General features: G+C 38.9%; 1 protein-coding gene across 2 annotated transcripts in view; it reads left to right on the forward strand.

The window, feature by feature from the left end:
- The window catches only part of WWC1 (WW and C2 domain containing 1), a 94,354-nt gene that overhangs the window by 62,335 nt on the left and 13,323 nt on the right, over positions 1 to 18,696 (forward strand). For both annotated transcript variants that reach the window (XM_032210642.1, XM_032210641.1), the window contains 6 exons: positions 8,710 to 8,799; positions 9,345 to 9,880; positions 13,739 to 13,847; positions 15,318 to 15,398; positions 15,957 to 16,043; positions 17,332 to 17,524. In XM_032210642.1, the coding sequence (XP_032066533.1) occupies positions 8,710 to 8,799; positions 9,345 to 9,880; positions 13,739 to 13,847; positions 15,318 to 15,398; positions 15,957 to 16,043; positions 17,332 to 17,524 (1,096 nt within the window). The remainder of the gene's footprint in view (positions 1 to 8,709; positions 8,800 to 9,344; positions 9,881 to 13,738; positions 13,848 to 15,317; positions 15,399 to 15,956; positions 16,044 to 17,331; positions 17,525 to 18,696) is intronic.

Consider the following 18,696-nt stretch of genomic DNA (forward strand, 5'->3'; position numbering starts at 1 on the left):
TTATTAATCCAGCCCTCAGTCAGGTCAAAGACATCTGCAATGTCATCTTCAAGAAAATTCCTGTGACAAGATGACTCTGTGAATGAGATGGAAAGACTTAACCCATAGCTTGAGGTGAACATATTAAACAGTGGATCATTTGAAAATGCCAAAAGAAAGGAAATTGTATTTCATATTGAATTTGAAATACAATTTTAAAATTGATCTTACTTCTAAATAGCAATACTAATTATTTTTGTCTCGCCAAATGTGACAAAAAATGATTGTTGAAAGTAAGCTTCAGAGGTGGGTTCGGACCAGTTCGGCTGAGTAGGTAGTAACTCGGCTGACCACATTCCCGAACCGGTTATACAGCAGCGCCCTAGGTGGCACCATCTTGTTTTTTGCTGCTGCACATGTGGAAGATCCAACAGGTTCCTAACAAACCTAGCAGAAAACTTTGTTTGCCAAAAAGTAGAGAAAGGAACAAGGGGATCAGCCATATTAGACTTAATTCTCACTAACAGACAGGAAAGGATGGAAGGTGTTGAAGCCACAGGAACCCTGTGGGCAAGTGACCCTGCAATATTGAAATTCAACATTATGCAAACACAAGTAGTAGAACAAAGTCAAACTAGAGTTTTGGACTTTAAGAGAGCTAATTTCAATAAACTTAGAGAGAGCTTGGGAAGAATTCCATGGATGAGAATCCTCAAGGGGAAAACAACTCAAGAAGCTTGGGAAATTTTGAAAAATGAGATTACAAAATCCCAGGGTAGCACAATACCAATGAAGAAGAAAAATAACAGCTCCAAAAAGAAACCAGCATGGTTGCATAAAGAACTCTCTGACAAATTGAAAGACAAAAAAGATAAGAATAAAAAGTGGAAAGGGGGGGCATAACTAAGACAGACTATCAGCAAATAGCCCGAGCCTGTAAAGATGAAATGAGGAAAGCTAAGGCTCACAATGAAGAAAGGCTTGCCATAAAAGTAAAAAATAACAATAAAAGCTTCTTCCAACATGTTAAAAACAAGAAAAAGGTTAAGGAAACACTTGGTCCATTGCCGGGAGAACGTGGCATGAAGGTGACAAGCAACAGGGAGAAAGCAGAACTATTTAACTCATTTTTGCATCTGTCTTTACACAAAGGGATAAAACAGTCCTATCTATCAAAAACAGCATCACAAAAATCAGATTAGGAACACAAATTGAAATACGGAAGAAAATGGTAAGTGAGCACCTGCCTACCCTAGACAAGTTCAAATCACCATATGGATTACACCTCAGGGTTCTGAAGGAACTGGCAGACAAAATCTCAGAACCACTGAACTATATCTTTCACCACATTTTACAAGTTGGCCACGCCCACCCAGTCACATGGTTGGCAAGCCACTCCCACCCAGTCACATGGCTGGCAAGCCATTCCCACAAAGCAGGCCACACCTACAGAAGAGGTTGTAAAAAAATTTGAAACACGCCACTAATCATAACCTACTACTAGATAAGTAGAAAAATGTGGGTTAGACAGCATCACCACCAGATGGATTCGTAACTGGTTGCCCAACCGCACTCAACAGGCAGTCCTCAATGGAACTTCATCCACATGGAGGGAAGTGTGCAGTGGAGTACCCCAAGGTTCTGTTTTAGACCCAGTACTCTTCAAAATCTTCATCAATGATTTGGATGAGGAAATAAATGGGGAACTCATAAATTTGCAGAAGACACCAAGCTGGCAGGAATAGCCAACACTCCAGAAGATAGGCTTAAGATGCAGAAGGATCTTGACAAACTTGAACATTGGGCACTATCTAATAAATGAAATTCAGTGGTGAAAAGAGTAAGGTTCTACATTTAGGCAAGAAAAACAAAATGCACAGTTACAGTATAGGTGGTACCTTGCTTAATAGTAGTAACTGTGAGTGGGATCTTGGAATCCTAGTGGACAACCATTTAAATATGAGCCAGCAGTGTACAGCAGCTGCCAAAAAAGCCAACACAGTTCTAGGATGCATAACAGGGATAGAATCAAGATCACGTGAAGTGTTGATAGCAATTTATAATGCCTTGGTAAGGCCACACTTGGAATACTGCATTCAGTTTTGGTCACCACGATGTAGAAAAGATGTGGAGACCCTAGAAAGAGTACAGAGAAGAGCAACAAAGGGGACTGGAGACTAAAACATATGAAGAACGGTTGCAGGAACTGGGTATGTGTAGTTTAATGAAAAGAAGGACTAGTGGAGACATGATAGCAGTGTTCCAATATCTCAGGGGTTGCCACAAAGAAGAGGGAGTCAAACTATTTTCCAAAGCACCTGAGGGTAGAACAAGAAGCAGTGGGTGAAACTAATCAAGGAGAGAAGCAACTTAGTTAGAACAATTAATCAGTGGAACAGCTTGCCTCCAGAAGTTGTGAATGCCCCAACACTGGAAGTCTTTTAAGAAGATGTTGGATAGCCATTTGTCTGAAATGGTATAGGGTTTCCTGCCTAGGCAGGGGGTTGGACTAGAAGACTTCCAAGGTCCCTTCCAACTCTGCTATTGTATTATTGTATTATTTAGAAATTTTAGATTTAAGAAACAATTGTAAAAATCTAATTGGATATGAAAAATATGCAATATGTGGAAAAAATAAAAAATCAGTATGTTGAACCTGTGCATTGGATGCCTGCCTTTGTAAACTAATATTATTTTAAGAAATCTTCTAATTAGACTTAAAAAAAGGAATTGTATATAACTCAGAAATGAGAAAAGTATTAAACATGAAATAGGAGTTAATCTGTAACATAGAATTATCCAGACAAGCATTAATTACTTAATGCTTGAGCTGTACTAGAGTGGAATTCATGATATTCTTCTTTCCATTAATTACGAGTTGAAAAACACTAATAAATACACTTGATTTTTCTTACTAAACAATTCAGTAAATTTGTTATGTAGATTTCTATAAATCCAGGCAGATACAGTGCTTCAGAAGTGCAGAGATATTAAAAAGGTGGTTGAATTTAAATTGATATTACTCTTTAAATGTTATCCCCATAGAAACTGAAGTTTTGGATGACTGCAATTTGACAGCTGTGTCATCAAGAATATAAAAATGCTTTTAATCTTCTGTTCAGTAGTTCTGTGGGCTATTAAATGGAATTGTTATGATTGACTGGATGTAGTAGTAATATCTTATTGTTACAGCTATAGTAAAGTCTGGCAATGCAATAGTATTAAGTTGAACATTTTCAGTGTAATTGCTGTTTTTAGACTTTATGTGTAGGTGGATATTGCTAGAGTCTCTAATGATAATTTTAACAGATTATACTCACTAACAGTCATTTGCACATGTTGTCCTTTTTATTCAATTGTTATGCATGGTTTTATAGGCCAGGCATTTTCTTGTGAAAGATCATTATCCATCTCACACAAATGAGCTAAAAACAGTTCTCTGTAGAAATTTCAGACATCTGAAAATATTTAGAATCTAAATCTCAGAATAATATTCTTTCTTCTTTTTGCTACATTCTACTGCTGGAATGCTTTATGTAGACTAGAAAGAAATTTAAATATCCCTAACTTAGTTTTTAAATTATGTTTTGCTACTTATCAAAGTGACAGTGAATGGTTGAAGAAAGCTATTTTCTCACCCATTTTACTTTATGTCTTTGTTGGGATTATAATAAAAAAGCAATTTAAGCAACCATCTACCTCATTGTGGAAGAAATTGTCTCGTTCTATCTTGGCTATTTATGAGGCTTACTGACATGAGTGCTTAAAAGCACAAAAATAAAAAATCATTCTCTAGTGCCAATATTCTGCAATGTTTAACAAGAGTCCTGAAGATTTCTCAGGTCTAAAGATTTACTTGGAATTTTTAGAAATCAGAATATTCTGAGAAATTATTTTTCAAGTTAGCTCAAGTGGATTCACCCAGTAAATTTTTATTGAAAATTTTCCATTTAAATAACAAAGATTCATGATACTGACAGAAATGTTTTATCAGGTACTTATTATAAAGAGACAGATTTAATATTCATTTATTTAAATTACTGTCCTGCTACCTCTGATATTTGGAGCTAAATTGACAGCAGTTGATAACTTGTATTAAAAAACAGATGGATAATCTCAGGTTTTAGGCAATAGTAATTACATTCAGGAGGACATAGGATAAGCCTGTGTTAATTAAAATAATGTATTATGATGTATAATGCATACTTAATATATGCAGCTGAATATTTTATAGCAGTATATGGGTTAATTTACAATTGAAAGAATCTTGTATCTTTTCCAATTTTATTAAAAGACAACCAGAATATCAAAACTGCTTTAGGATTAAAAATTGGGAAAGGGTGGAGGGCAAAGGATGGAAAGAGAGATGAACATGTTAGCCAATTATGCTGAAGTAGGTTACATGAGAGACAGATTAGAAGTATCTTATCAGTAAACAATTGTAATGAGTTTAAAAAACATTAAGTTAGCTAAGATCTTTTGAAATAACCTGGCCTCTTTTAAATAAATTAGATGGGTTCTGTGGGTTCCACAATCTTTCTCTCTCTCTCTCTATCAATTCTGCTGTTGAAGTCTTGTTGAGATCTGCAATAGAGGGAACTGAGAGATTGAAATGCTTTGATATTATCTTGTTCTTGTTTCAGTCCTAATGTTAAACATACACATTAATTCTTTTGTACAAAATCTGTTGTTGTCCTAGCAGAATCCAGAGGGATCTATGGCTGATGATAGCATATGTCATGGCATATAGCACATTAGAGGAAGAGCATGGAATGGCATCTCTAAATCTGTGTATACTTGCTTAGATACTACATCAGTTTGCCCCTCTATGAATTTGATAAAGTGATCTGCGTCTCACGAAAGTTTGTGTCTTTTAATCAGATTTGTTAATTAGAAAAAGTGCTATGAGACACCTCTATTTTTTTATTTTTTTTACTTTAACATTTAGCCAAAGGAAAGTTCTCCTGCAGCCTTCCCCTCTCTGAATGGAAAAGTTTTTTTGTTTATGGAACAGCATACAGTTCCCTGGTAGGAGGGAGACAAGCAATAAGCTATGTGTTAAGGTAGAAGTTGTGGGCAGCTAAGATAATCCTCCACACTCTGATTAAAGTTGGAATTTGCGAGAAGGATTTGGATGACAGATTGGCACAGAGATAACATGTGTTCCAAGGGTTGTTTGTTCTCTAGCAGAATAAGAAAAAGTTAGCTAAGAACTGAATTGAATTGAATTGAATTGATTTTATTTGTAGGCCGCCCTTTTCCCTGAGGGGACTCAGGGCGGCTCACAGAAAACCAGGGAGGGGGGAATACAGCACTAAGACGACAACACATAATAAAATAATAAGCAACATGCATACAACATTCGGGCGGGGTAATGGTCCTTATCCCCAGGCCTGACGGGTGAGCCAGTTCTTCAAGGCTGTGCGGAAGGCCTGGACGGTGGAGAGGGTACGAATCTCTACGGGGAGCTCGTTCCAAAGGGTCGGGGCCGCTGCTGAGAAGGCCCTCCTCCTTGTGGTTGCCAGCCGACATTGGCTGGCCGATGGAATGCGGAGGAGGCCTAACCTATGAGATCTTATAGGTCGTAGGGAGGTAATTGGCAGAAGGCGGTCTCTCAAGTATCCAGATCCACTGCCATGTAGGGCTTTATGGGTGATCAATAGCACCTTGAAGCGCATCCGGAGATCGACAGGTAGCCAGCGCAGCTCGCGGAGGATAGGTGTAATGCGGGTGAATCGGGGTGCACCCGCGATCACTCGCGCGGCTGCGTTCTGCACTAGCTGAAGTCGCCGGATGCTCCTCAAGGGCAGCCCCATGTAGAGCACGTTGCAGTATTCCAGCCTAGAAATCACGAGGGCCCGAGTGACTGTTGTGAGGGCCTCCCGGTTCAGGTAGGGTCGCAACTGGCGCACCAGGCGTACCTGGGCGAATGCCCCCCTGGTCACAGCCGCTATATGATGGTCGAATGACAGCTGTGAGTCCAGGAGGACTCCCAAGTTGCGAACCCTCTCTGAGGGGTGTAAAATTTGACCCCCCAGCCTGAGTGTTGGATTAATGGCCAAATTTTTGGGAGGAAAACACAACAGCCACTCGGTCTTTTCTGGGTTGAGCACAAGCTTGTTAATCCTCATCCAGTCCATGACGGCTTCAAGCCCCCGGTCCATTACGTCAACCGCTTCATTGATTTGGCACGGGGCGGACAGATACAATTGAGTATCGTCCGCGTATTGATGGTATCTAATCCCGTGCCTACGGATGATCTCTCCCAGCGGTTTCATGTAAATGTTAAATAGTAGGGGGGATAAGACCGAACCCTGCGGCACCCCATATTTCAGGGGCCTTGGGGACGATCTTTGCCCTCCCACTAACACCGACTGCGACCTGTCCGAGAGGTAGGAGGAGAACCACCGTAACACGGTGCCTCCCACTCCCACCTCCCGCAGTCTTCGCAGAAGGATACCATGGTCGATGGTATCGAAAGCCGCTGAAAGGTCGAGGAGGACCAGGATGGAGGGGTGCCCTTCATCTCTGGCTCTCCAAAGATCATCCATCAATGCGACCAAGGCGGTTTCAGTGCTGTAACCGGGTCTGAAGCCTGACTGGAAGGGGTCTAGGTAGTCTGCTTCCTCCAAGGACCGTTGGAGCTGGAAGGCCACCACCTTCTCAACAACCTTCCCCAGAAAGGGGAGGTTGGAGACCGGGCGGTAGTTGTTAAGGACAGCTGGATCTAGGGATGGCTTCTTCAGGAGGGGTCTCACCACCGCCGCCTTCAGTGCGGCGGGGAAGTTCCCCTCCCGAAGAGAGGCGGTTACAACCGCCTGGATCCAGCCTCGTGTCACCTCACTGCAGTTAGAAACCAGCCATGAGGGACACGGATCCAGGGCACAGGTGGAGGAACTCACAGCTCTCATGGCCTTGTCCACATCCCCGGGGATAACCTCCTGAAACTCAACCCAGAGCTGTTGAACTTGGTCCCCCTGAGTCTCGGCTGGAACTGCGGGTGTGGAGTCCAAGTCCGTCCGAAACCGAGCAATTTTGTCCGCTAAGAATTGGGCATATTCTTCAGCTCTGCCCTGCAAGGGTTCCCCCGCCTCCCTTTTGTTCAATAGGGAGCGGGTTATCCTGAACAGGGCGGCTGGGCGGGACTCAGCGGATGCGACCAGGGAGGCTATGTGTGATCTTTTAGCTGCCCTAAGTGCCCTAGTATATTCCCTGGTGCAGGTGGTTACCATTGCTCGGTTCGATGCGGACTTGTCGGACCTCCAACGGTGCTCTAGGCATCTCCTCCGGCGCTTCATCTCCCGGAGTTCCTCGGTGAACCAAGGGGGTCTCCGGGATCCGCCGCCTCGGAGGGGCCGCAGTGGCGCAATCCGGTCGAGGGCCTCTGACGCTGCCGAGTGCCACGCAGCAGCCAGAGTTTCTGCCGGACTGTGGGCGAGAGTATCAGGAATAACCCCAAGCTCTGTCTGGAACCTTACTGGCTCCATAAGACGCCTGGGGCGGAACCACCTGGTCGGTTCCTCCTCCCTACAGTGGGGGTTTGGCCTCCGGAAGTCGAGCCTCAGTAGGTAATGGTCTGACCACGACAGGGGTATGATGTCACTCCCCCTCAGACCAAGATCACACATCCACTGCTCCGAGAGAAATACGAGGTCAAGCGTGTGTCCCGCTGAATGGGTTGGGCCTCGGATTACTTGAGTCAAGCCCATGGCTGTCATGGAAGCCATGAACTCCTGCGCCCCATCAGAGTTTTCACCGAGCGACGGCAAATTAAAGTCCCCCAGGACCATCAGCCTAGGGAACTCAATTGCCAGCTCGGCTACTGACTCGAGGAGCGAGGGGAGGGCTGCTGCAACGCTGTTGGGAGGCAGGTACGTTAGCAGCAAACCCACTTGACCCTTGAGGTCCAACTTTAACAGCAAAGACTCACACCCGACAATCTCCGGAGCAGGGACCCTACGAGGAACTAACGACTCCCGGATAACAACGGCCACACCCCCACCCCTTCCCTGGGCTCTCGGCTGATGTAGCACCTGAAGTCCTTCTGGGCACAGTTCTACAAGGGGGACTCCTCCCTCTGGGCCCAGCCAGGTCTCAGTAATACATGCCAGGTCTGCCCTCTCGTCTAAAATTAAGTCCCGGACGAGAGGTGCTTTATGTACAACAGACCTAGAGTCTGTGCTCGGTTTAATTTTTTTCTATATGTTTAACTCCAATATATTATTTCTAATAATTTGTTGTCTCTATATAGATAAGGTCTTGTATGTTTGATGAAATTTCCTCTTTATATAGGAACTACTTCTAAATAGTTGATTTGCATAATCTTTGGATCCTTCTTATTACAGTATGTTATATTAATGAAGATTATTGTAAGATGTTTGTGATTTGAGTAGCCATATACTATTATTTTTTCTGACATCAATTGTTAGTAAAGACCTACTTAAAATATTTTTGCATGCTTTCTAATTCTTCGTTAAAGTTTGATTCTATTTGTTTCCTGTGCAATTAGTCTCTTCCCCACAAGGAAGAAGGCTAATTTTCCTAGTTTCAAACTCACTGTTATATGAGCAATAATTTGCACTAGAGAATTTACTTTGTTTTTATTTATCTTTTTCTCTTCCACTTGTCATTAAACTGCAGACAATGTGGGTACTACCGTACTTCTGTGACACCACAGTTGACATCAAAGCAGCAGCATTATAATCTTGCCTTTATAAATATATTCTTCAGGTTGAAGCTAAGCAGTAAAAGAAATCAGCTGGCTCAAGAACTAGAGGAAACAACACGATTATTGGCAGTGTTGCACACGCAGTTGAAAAAGTAAGTGTCCCAAGCTTTTGAATTTTTGAATTTTGTGAGTAAAAGAGGCCTCTGAGCATAAATGTAAAAATGATTTCCCTTAGCATTACAAATGGCAACTTGGTCTTATTAAGAGGTGACACTTTGAAATAGACTAGAAATGAAAAAGCGTCAAGAATGCTTAGACCATAATAATAATACAGTGACATATCTTTTGCAGTATCTAGCAGGTATTTCATAAAATAAAGATAATAAGCTGAAATAGTAACCCTACAAAAATTCACTTTTGGAAATTGCATTATGAAGAAATGCAGCAAGGAGATAGAAGATCTTATTGAAAACAGACAAATTAATTAATTCTGCCTAAAACATTGTTTATTTAAATTCAAATTTCTCAGAGATACTTCGAATGAAGAGCAGTTCTACCATAAAACAATTTTGTGAGATAGTTTAGGCTAACTATAGTTTTGTAAATGACAGATGATTTGAATCACTTTTTCTAAATAAGATACTTAAATCAATATACCCATCTTAATTTTGATTTCTAATTATTATTTTTGTTTCAGTTTGTCCTCTAGCATGCTTTCCTTATCTTCTGGCAGTAGTCATGGCTCACTTGCATCCAGTAGAGGATCTCTGGTCACTTCAAGCCAGGATTCTTCAACTTCAGCCAGCTTTACTGATCTGTTACATGAACAGTATGAACAGCTAGAATCTGACTATCAGAATAAAATGGACCTCTTCCTTTTGGAGAGAACCACTGGTTTTCGACCTTCAGGATGCATCACTACTATCCATGAGAATGAAGTAGTAAAAACGCAGAAAACAGATTCTACCAGCCGCTTGCAGATCTTGAGATCCTTGTCTGGAACACCCAAATCCTCAACATCTTTATCTCCAAGGTCATCTCTTTCATCTCCTTCTCCACCATGTTCACCACTAGTGACAGACCCATTCTTCGTAGGAGATGCCTTTGTGAATCATGCAGACTTTGAGGATACTGAAATAAACAGTGGACTTGCGGAACTTGGTCTAAACTCCGTAGGTGGGAAGAAGTATAGAATAGAAGATTCTAGAACTGGGGTCAAGCATTTGGACCAAGGTGAAGTAATGGATGCCTTCCTCATTTTCATTCCAAATTATTGGTATTATTTTCTACTTTTGAAAAAGTTACCAGTTTTATTTACAAAGTTTCAAGATAACAGCTATAAAATAGAACAACAAGCCTATACAGCAAAGATTTTTAGCACTGAATTCATATAAAATGTTTTTGGATATTCTAATAATCACAAAGGTAAAGGCTCCCCTCGGACATCTGTGCTAGTCGTTCCTGACTCTAGGGGGTGGTGTTCATCTCCATTTTAAAGCCGATATAATCATAGTTAAATACAATAGTGAATTTCACATTTATAATAACAAATTTCAATATTTATAAATTTGAAATTTATAATAATAAATCCATATTCTCACAGGAAACATTATTAAAATTAGATGGGGATACTTTTTTTTTTAGTCTATGAAAACTGTTCTGTTTTCATGGTTAAGAGATTTCATAAAATTAAACATCTTGATTCACATCTCCACATTAAGTAAGCAAGCAAATGAATGTGTAAAATATATTTCTACCTTTGGTAGATATCCTACAAAAAGTGTCACAAAATGCATACATAATTTTCCATAGGAATTTCATTATACCAGAATAAAAGAGTTGAAAGGGACCTTGGAGGTCTTCTAGTCCAACCCCCTTCTCAGGCAGGAAACCTTATACCATTTAACACAAATGGTTGTCCAATCACTTCTTAAAAACTTCCCGTATTGGAGCATTCATAATTTCTAGAGGCAAGGTCCTACTGATAGTTGTTCTAACTGTCAGAAAATTTCTCCTTAGTTCTAGGTTGCTTCTCCCCTTGATTAGTTTCCATAAATTGCTTCTTGTCCTGCCTTCAGGTGCTTTGGAAAATACATTGATCCCCTTTCCTTTTGGAATCCTGTTATCTAGCCCTTCTTTTCATTAAACTAGACATATTTATTTTGTATTTGTATTTTATTGGTCTTGTATGCCGCCCACTCCCGAAGGACTCCGGGCGGCTTCCAATAAACAAGGGAAGGGGATAAATAGTCAAATCCAATTCCTGCAACCATTCTTCATGTTTTAGCCTCCAGTCCCCAACTATCTTTGTTTCTCTTCTCCACAGTCTTTCTAGAGTCTCGACATCTCAACATCTTTCCCCCCAGGTATATCGTGGTGACCAAAACTGGATGCAATATTCCAAATGTGGTCTTATCAAGGCATTATATAGTGGTAGTAACATTTCTCGTGATCTTGATTCTATTACTCTGTTAATGCAGCCTAGGACTGCATTGGCTTTTTTGGCAGCTTTGGCATACTGATGGCTGATATTTAAGTAACTCAAGTTACTGCTGTCCAGCCAGGTGCCAACTATTCTATACCTATGCATTTGATTTTTGTTGCCTAAATGTAGAACCTTAATTTTCTCAACTTTGAATATTATTTTATTAGATATGACCCAGTGTTCAAGTCTGTAAAGATCCTTCTGTACCTTGAGCCTATCTTCTGGAGTGTTGGCTATTTCTGCCAGCTTGGTGTCATTTACAGATTTATTGTGTTCCTCTTTTATCCCCTTGTCTAAATTATTGATGAAAGTATTGAAGAGTACTGGCCCTAAGAAAGAACCTTGGGGTACCACACTGTATAATTCCCTCCATGTAGATGCTATTCCATTAAAAACTGTGTGTTGAGTGTGGTTGTTCAACCAGTTACAAATCCATCTGGTGGTGATGCTGTTTAATTCATTATAAAATACTACTTTAAAATTGGGTATAGCAAATTGACACACTATAATGCACAATTTAATGACTGTATAGTCCCATACCAGATGATAATAACATTTGGACATTTTGTAACACTCTTAGATATTATTGTTAACTTGTCAGCTTTGTCTTCTGAATTTCTGGAATAGTGAGACAAAAAAAAAATGAAATGATTACATCTTTACCAAGAAGAATTGAAAGAGAAATGAACAAGGATATGAACAATAGATTCAGTTTTTCCCAGGGGACAGGGACACTGACTTCCAACTAAGGGGGAACCATTGACTTTTCCTTCTGATAATGCTAAAGGCAAGTCAACATACTTAGCCTGTGATTTGAGGAAAAGTGAAAAAGGTCAGCTATCTAAATAATTTGGGACTGGCACTTATATTTTTTTTAACAAATTTTATTCTTTAGAAAATCTTTTCCTTCTCTGAAAAGAATGGACCACTGAATATTTTTAAAATATTTTAATAATGTTAATATTTTTAACATATTAGAGAGGGCTGGAAAGAACCGGGATGAAGCGGTAGAATCCCACCCATGAATATACATGTCCTAAAAATTTATTTTGAATTTACCGAGCAGCATTATTCAAATTTTAGGAAGTATTTCTGAGCTTCTGTTCTATTTGATTAAAACATGCTGTTTATGACACAAAACTACCAATCTGGGGTATGGAAAAGATTAAAAAAATAATTTGCCTTTAGCATGAGGGATAAGTTCTTACTTCTTCCTTGTGGGCAATACCACAATTTGCATTTGGAGTGTGAAAAGGTTATTATTCCCATTAGGTCTTGATGGCAATTAGCCTAAACTTTCTTGGTTCTTTGAAAATGGCTAAGGGAGTTAAAGAGAAAGCTACAAGGCACTAAGCAGATTAAGTGATTGAGGATTGTTATCCAGTCAGCAGACAAAATAATCACCATAGGTAGTTTATTTCAGGGCAGTAATGAGTAAAAACATTCACTCCCTGGGATTTGCACAAACAGCTCAGAGAAGTGGAAAAGCTGCCTGATTGAGTTACAGCATAGCCTTCTGGGATCATGTGTCTTCACATGTTCTTGTAAGATACAGCTAATTAACTCACACACTTCCCTCCAATGACCCCTCCTTCCCTTTCTTCATAGACATCGTTTATAGGAAATGTTTATTGTTTTAAACTTTAAATATTGTTCTCTGGTGTCATTTAAATAGTTGGGTAGTGGGAATATAAGGCACAAATCAAAATACTGTAATAAAAGAAAAACAATTCAGCACATGATTTTATGCAATCAAAATCCTTGATCTAAAAAAATAAAAGCAATAAGACTTTTAAAAAGAAAATAATATAACTAGGGACTTTCAATTAGATTAACCTCCACTCTTATTTGCCATCTCCGCTCATATTTGCATATTTCAAGATTTTTTTCCCCAAACTAGCTCACAGTAATCAAATCTGACTTGATTTCAAATGACTGCTTGCTTGCCATTTGAACCTGTAGCCAGCAACCTAGAAGTCCTCCAAGGATAGTCTAATCATCTCTCTAATCCCATTCATCCACTTTATCAATTCCTTTATACTTTACATCTCTCAAATTTGCCAACCAGAGTCAAATTTTCTAATCTATTATTCACTCAAATCACATGCCCAAAGTATGTGTGTTTCTGATCTCATATCATCATCCATAATTTCACAGTTGCCATCTTTTTCTCTCAAGATGTACAATATTTAGAGAAAAAGCAGTGCTTCAGAATCAGTAGGGCCAGTCACACTCTACATGTCAGCATCTCCTTATAGATTCAGACAAGTTTCTGACCTTGCATGCTGTAGTAGCTATATAAACTCAGTATATTTGGCTCAAATTAAGGAGGCATTATGTTAAGAAGGTGACCTCAAGGACTTTCATCCCTTTTCAACCCAAATGCATATTTCTTTGAGTATGTGCCACTATTGTGCAAACTAATCATGTTATTTTTAAGAAACAATCAACAATGTCCACCTTAGATCCAGATATTGGAAACCACTGTTTTTTGAAATAGGGTTGACTGTCATCTGATCCAGATATAGGTATCCAACGAGTCTGCCCACAGGTTTTTTTAATATTGTGCAACTTTGTCATGAATTTACCCCTTTGTCTTTTTCTAGCTGTAAATATGATTGAAGGATCTGTACCGAAAGTGGCATGTGTATCAGCTGCAGTATCAGATGAGTCAGTTGCTGGAGATAGTGGGGTCTATGAAGCATCTGTGCAAAGGTAATTCTCACCCAAGTGATTACAAATTTAATTTGCATACATCAATTTCACCAAATCAGGAAAGTTGAATCTTGCAAATTACATATTTGTTACGAAAAAAATTGTCAAGGGTATTTTCAAGCCACAACAATTTCAGTACATAGTGTAGTACCCTGGTCTGCATTTCCTTTTCTGATATTACTGGAAGGTTTCCTATAGACTCCATTTTTAATTTCCCATAATTGAATACTATAATTCAGTTAATAACATTTTCTTGTGCAAAATAGTCAGCCAATTTTCTTCAGGAATTTGTTGGTCCTGTAGGATAAACTGGAAGAAGGCTATCTGAAGTACTAAAGACTGGGTTAATCAAAGATACCCCAAGACTGATGAGACATTATCAGCCAAGGACTCACAGAAATGCATCTTCTGTCTTAGTCTTTCTAACCTTAATTTTACTTATGCTCAGTAGTTTTTCTTGACCAATTTAGCATTCTCCTAGGAAGGGTATGGAATGAATTTTAAGCCTGTGCCCTTTCTGCTTCTCATGATTCTCTCACTGAGAATCCCACATTTGATTTTCCCATTTACTTGGAGAAGTAAGTCCTTAATTAAGAAATCTTACAATTATTAAATATTTGATATCAATATTAAATGTCACACTTCAATGGTTTTCTACCCTCCAAATTTTGGGGAAGATATGTTGGTTTACAGTAGGTGGGAAAATAAATGCCCTCTAGTTGTTGAAAAAGAGAGCAAAAATAAATTATTTTTTTTAATGGTTTGACTTTTTTTAGAATAAGAAACCTAAAAGTTTATTAAGTAGACTATGGTATGAAGACTTCAATTAACGTATTTCTCTCAGTCTCTTGTGTGTTCTCTATGACTAGCTGTAGTAGCCTTTATCAGTTTTGGTATAACTACATCCCTCTCTAGATTAAGATATTTGATTTAATCATCATGAAATTATTTCCAGGTATTAAAAGTGCACCAACTTTGAAAAACTATCCAAAATACAACTGCTAGTATAATATTGGAGCCTGAGCAGCAAAGTCATGTGATCCCAGTAATTCCTTTGTTGCTCAAACTTTCCCAAATGATGCAGGTCATTAAACCTTAAATAATTTGGGTTCAGAATAGTCAAATAATTCCTATAGGTCACTTTCTGATCCATAGGTTGTTGTTGAAGATTCTTCTAAAGATAGTGTAAATAATGCTATTGAACATGGTTACACAACAAAGGGCTCTTTCAGAAGTGATGCCCATCAACAATATGCCCTCCATGGAGACTAACCTGATACCTACACATTTCTGATCCCAGGAAAAACCATTTCTTTCCCTTCAGGATTTTTAGGCTATAAAGAAAGAATTTAGATAGCTATTCAGAAATGAATGTTTTATGTATTTACATTTTATTTTATTCCTTGATTATTGTTGAATTCTAATGGCGTTTTAAAATTCATATTGAGATGTCTCTATTATCTTTTTCAGGCCGTGTATCTCAGAAAGGACGACATTTGAGAATGATGATACAGATGCCCCTATTACAGCTAAAGTTCAAGTTTCAATGAAGTAAGATGAACGGCTTCTCCTGTGCTTTAAGCTAGAATACTTATTAGTACTGGATAATTTTTCTATAATGGACTAATGTACTTCAAGTAAATTACAAAAAAAAGCTAGAGGTATAGTTTGAATGTGATATTAACAGATAATATTGGAGGCTTAATGATGAGACCTCAAGGCACAATTTTTCTGTACCCTCATAGTTTATTATCATTCATTTATCCATAGTGTAGATGCTTGGCAAAAATACGACTGCATGCTTCAATTCCTTTCAGTTCTCTCTAATTTTAATTATGTTTGCTTAAATTAAAGACCACTGAGCCCAATTGTCTTGTAACCACTTCTTAGGCACATATGCCAGGAAATCCTATTATATCCAAACGATTTTCCTCTTTTGAAAGAACACAGAGGATTGATTAGCACTAGGTATGAAAATCTGAAAATATGAATAGGGATATCTGTGTCTGTGTGTGTGTGTGTGTTTGTGTGTGTGTGTATGTGTGTTTGTGTGGTTAGGATTATTTTATTACAATCTACAATTGCCTCTTTCATTTGTTTTCATTTCAGGTATGATGACAAAAATAAACAATTTGCAGTATTTATTGCCCAGGTGAATAATGTGCCTGCTCTTTTACCACAGCAAGACCAGAAAGTGTAAGTAATTACAAGGACAAAAATATTTCTGCAGGTCTCCATCAGTTACCCTAAATGACTTTTTAAAAATCTAGTTAGAATTTTTTAAAAGCCTTAAATTTACCAACTATCACTTTTTGAGCCTATATAGCCATTTACTTGAATAAATAGATATTCTTCTACATCATTTTCATTGAAAAAATATTCTTAAATATACATAGCTAATGGCTTGTGGAAAATACTTTAGCTGCACAGCTGACATTAAAAAATAGAATTATTTCTGATGTTTGAAATATTTCTTTGTACTTCTGCAGAACAAAGCTGTTCCTCTCCACAATATATGAAATGATTAATGCACTATCTGACATGAAAAAGATGTGTCTGCAAATCTAATGACTCCTCTCCATGGGATTTTAAGACTACCCTAAAATGCAGTATAAGAGATACATATACTATATAAATATTAATGCTATAAAATGAGAATTATCATTAGCTCCATAAATTCACATGTTGCAGTATTCCTAGAACATCTTTTGAACTTCTGTATCATAAAAAAGTAGAGAAGTTATTACAGGGTTGGGAGCTGTTTTGCTTTTCTTTGATCTTATTTTTTTAATGTCAAATATGATGGAATATTTTAAAGGGATAAGAATTCTGCTTAAAATTAATGAATCAGCTGAGCAACCTTGAAGCTCAGAAGTCCTCAAGGAGCAGAAAACAGTAAATGCAAATTAAGTCTGATCAAAATTCTGCATGAGCGAAGTTTACTAAGAGATATAACAGATTATCTGGGAATTTTCTGATTCTGTTCCATCTATAAATGTTTTTTTCTGTTAAAAGATAGTATTGTAATAAAAATAGTTCTTGGAAATTGAATAACTTCTATGTCTATTTTAACATAAAATGCATATAAAACAAAATCATGTTTATAATTTGTCATCGTTTTTTGATTTTGATAAGTTATATTGGGACTTTTTTTAGTCTTCTGTCTATTTTTCATTATGTCTGGGGAAAGAGGGAAAAGGAGACTCCAACCAAGCACCAAAGTGATTGTATATTATACTGTAAACTATGTCAAATTCTGCCATCCATAATCTCTCTCAACATAATTGATCTACTGAAATCTATCATGAGTTTAATATTAATATCTGTCTCATTCGCAGACTTATAGGAACAAATAGAAATTGAAAAATACGTTTCTTCTCTAAAGAACTATGCAAAAATGGGTTACGCTGATAGTTGCAATAATATTCACATATACAATGAGCTTGTAGAGTAAGTAATCCTTATTTAAGATCATTTCCAACAGGAGCATTCGTGTGGCTGTTCTCCCTTCATCGGAAAGCACAAGCTGCTTGTTCCGTACAAGACTCGTGGATGCATCATACAATCTCACATACAATGAATTATTTCGTGTTACAATCCCTCATTCAGTTTTGCGACAGAAGACTCTAAGGATTGATGTCTGCACTTTAGACAAGTTCCACCTTGAAGAATGCTTGGTTAGTGCTTATTTCTATGTGATAATGTCATCTTCTTCAATGTGGTGCCCTCAGAATATGGGAGAACAGAGCGCCATCTCTCCTAATTGCGAGTGGCACTTGGTACTAGAGTAAAAACAGTTCTCGACTTACAATCACAATAGAGACCAGAATAGTTAAGCGAGATGGTTGTTAAATGAGTCAGGCCCAAAGTTTACTACCTTTTTTGTCACAGTTGTTAAGCAAATCACTGCAGCTGTTAAGTCATTAATCAAATCCAGCTTCTCCCATTGATTTTGCTTCTCAAGCCAGCTGAGAAGTTTGCAAATGGTGATCACATGACCCCATTGCAACCATCCTAAATACATGCTGGTTGCCAAGCTCCCAAAGTTTGGTCACATAACCGCAGGGATGCTACAATGTAACTGTAACTGTGAGGATTGTTCACTTTTCTCAGTGACTTTTGTAGCTTTGAATAATCACTAAACAAATGATTATAAGTTGAGGACTACCTGTAATGCTTATATTAAAAACTCTCTTGTGTATGACAGTTGTGGCAATTGAACATTGTTTTGCGCTATTACCTACAGCAGTGATGGCAAACCTTTTTCTTACAACGCGCCAAAATTGTGTGCGTGTACATCCACACCAATTCAATCCTCTCCGCCCACCTGCACATGGACACGTGACATACATACACATGCATGCACGCACGACCCCTCTGCAGGTTCTGGAGGCTTTTGTAAAGTCTGGGAAGTACAAAATTGGCCTCCCCTGTTGGGGCCATTTTTCACCCTCCCCAGACTTCAGGAAAGCCTCCAGAATCTGGGGAGGGAGAAAAACAGCCCCAACGAGTCAATTGTAGGTTCCAGTTGGCTCATGGGGGCTGTTTCTTGCCCTCCCCAGCCTTCAAAGGCTTTCCTGAAGCCTGGGGATAGCAAAAAGGGCCTCCCCCACGCATGTGTGCACTACTGCTCTGCAGGCTCCTGAGACTTTCCTGAAGCTTGGGTTTGCAAAAATGACCTCCCCTGCCCCCCCCCCCCCCCCCCCGGACACACTCTGGAAGCTGGAAATAGATCATTTCAGAACTTCTGTTTGGCCTGTTGGGGCCATTTTTCGCCCTACCCAGCCTCTGGAGGCTTTCCTGAAGCCTGGGAAGGGCAAAAACGGCCTTCCCCAGCTCTCCTGAAGGA

Source organism: Thamnophis elegans, chromosome 2, assembly GCF_009769535.1.
Source record: "Thamnophis elegans isolate rThaEle1 chromosome 2, rThaEle1.pri, whole genome shotgun sequence".
NCBI classification, from domain to species: Eukaryota; Metazoa; Chordata; class Lepidosauria; order Squamata; family Colubridae; genus Thamnophis; species Thamnophis elegans.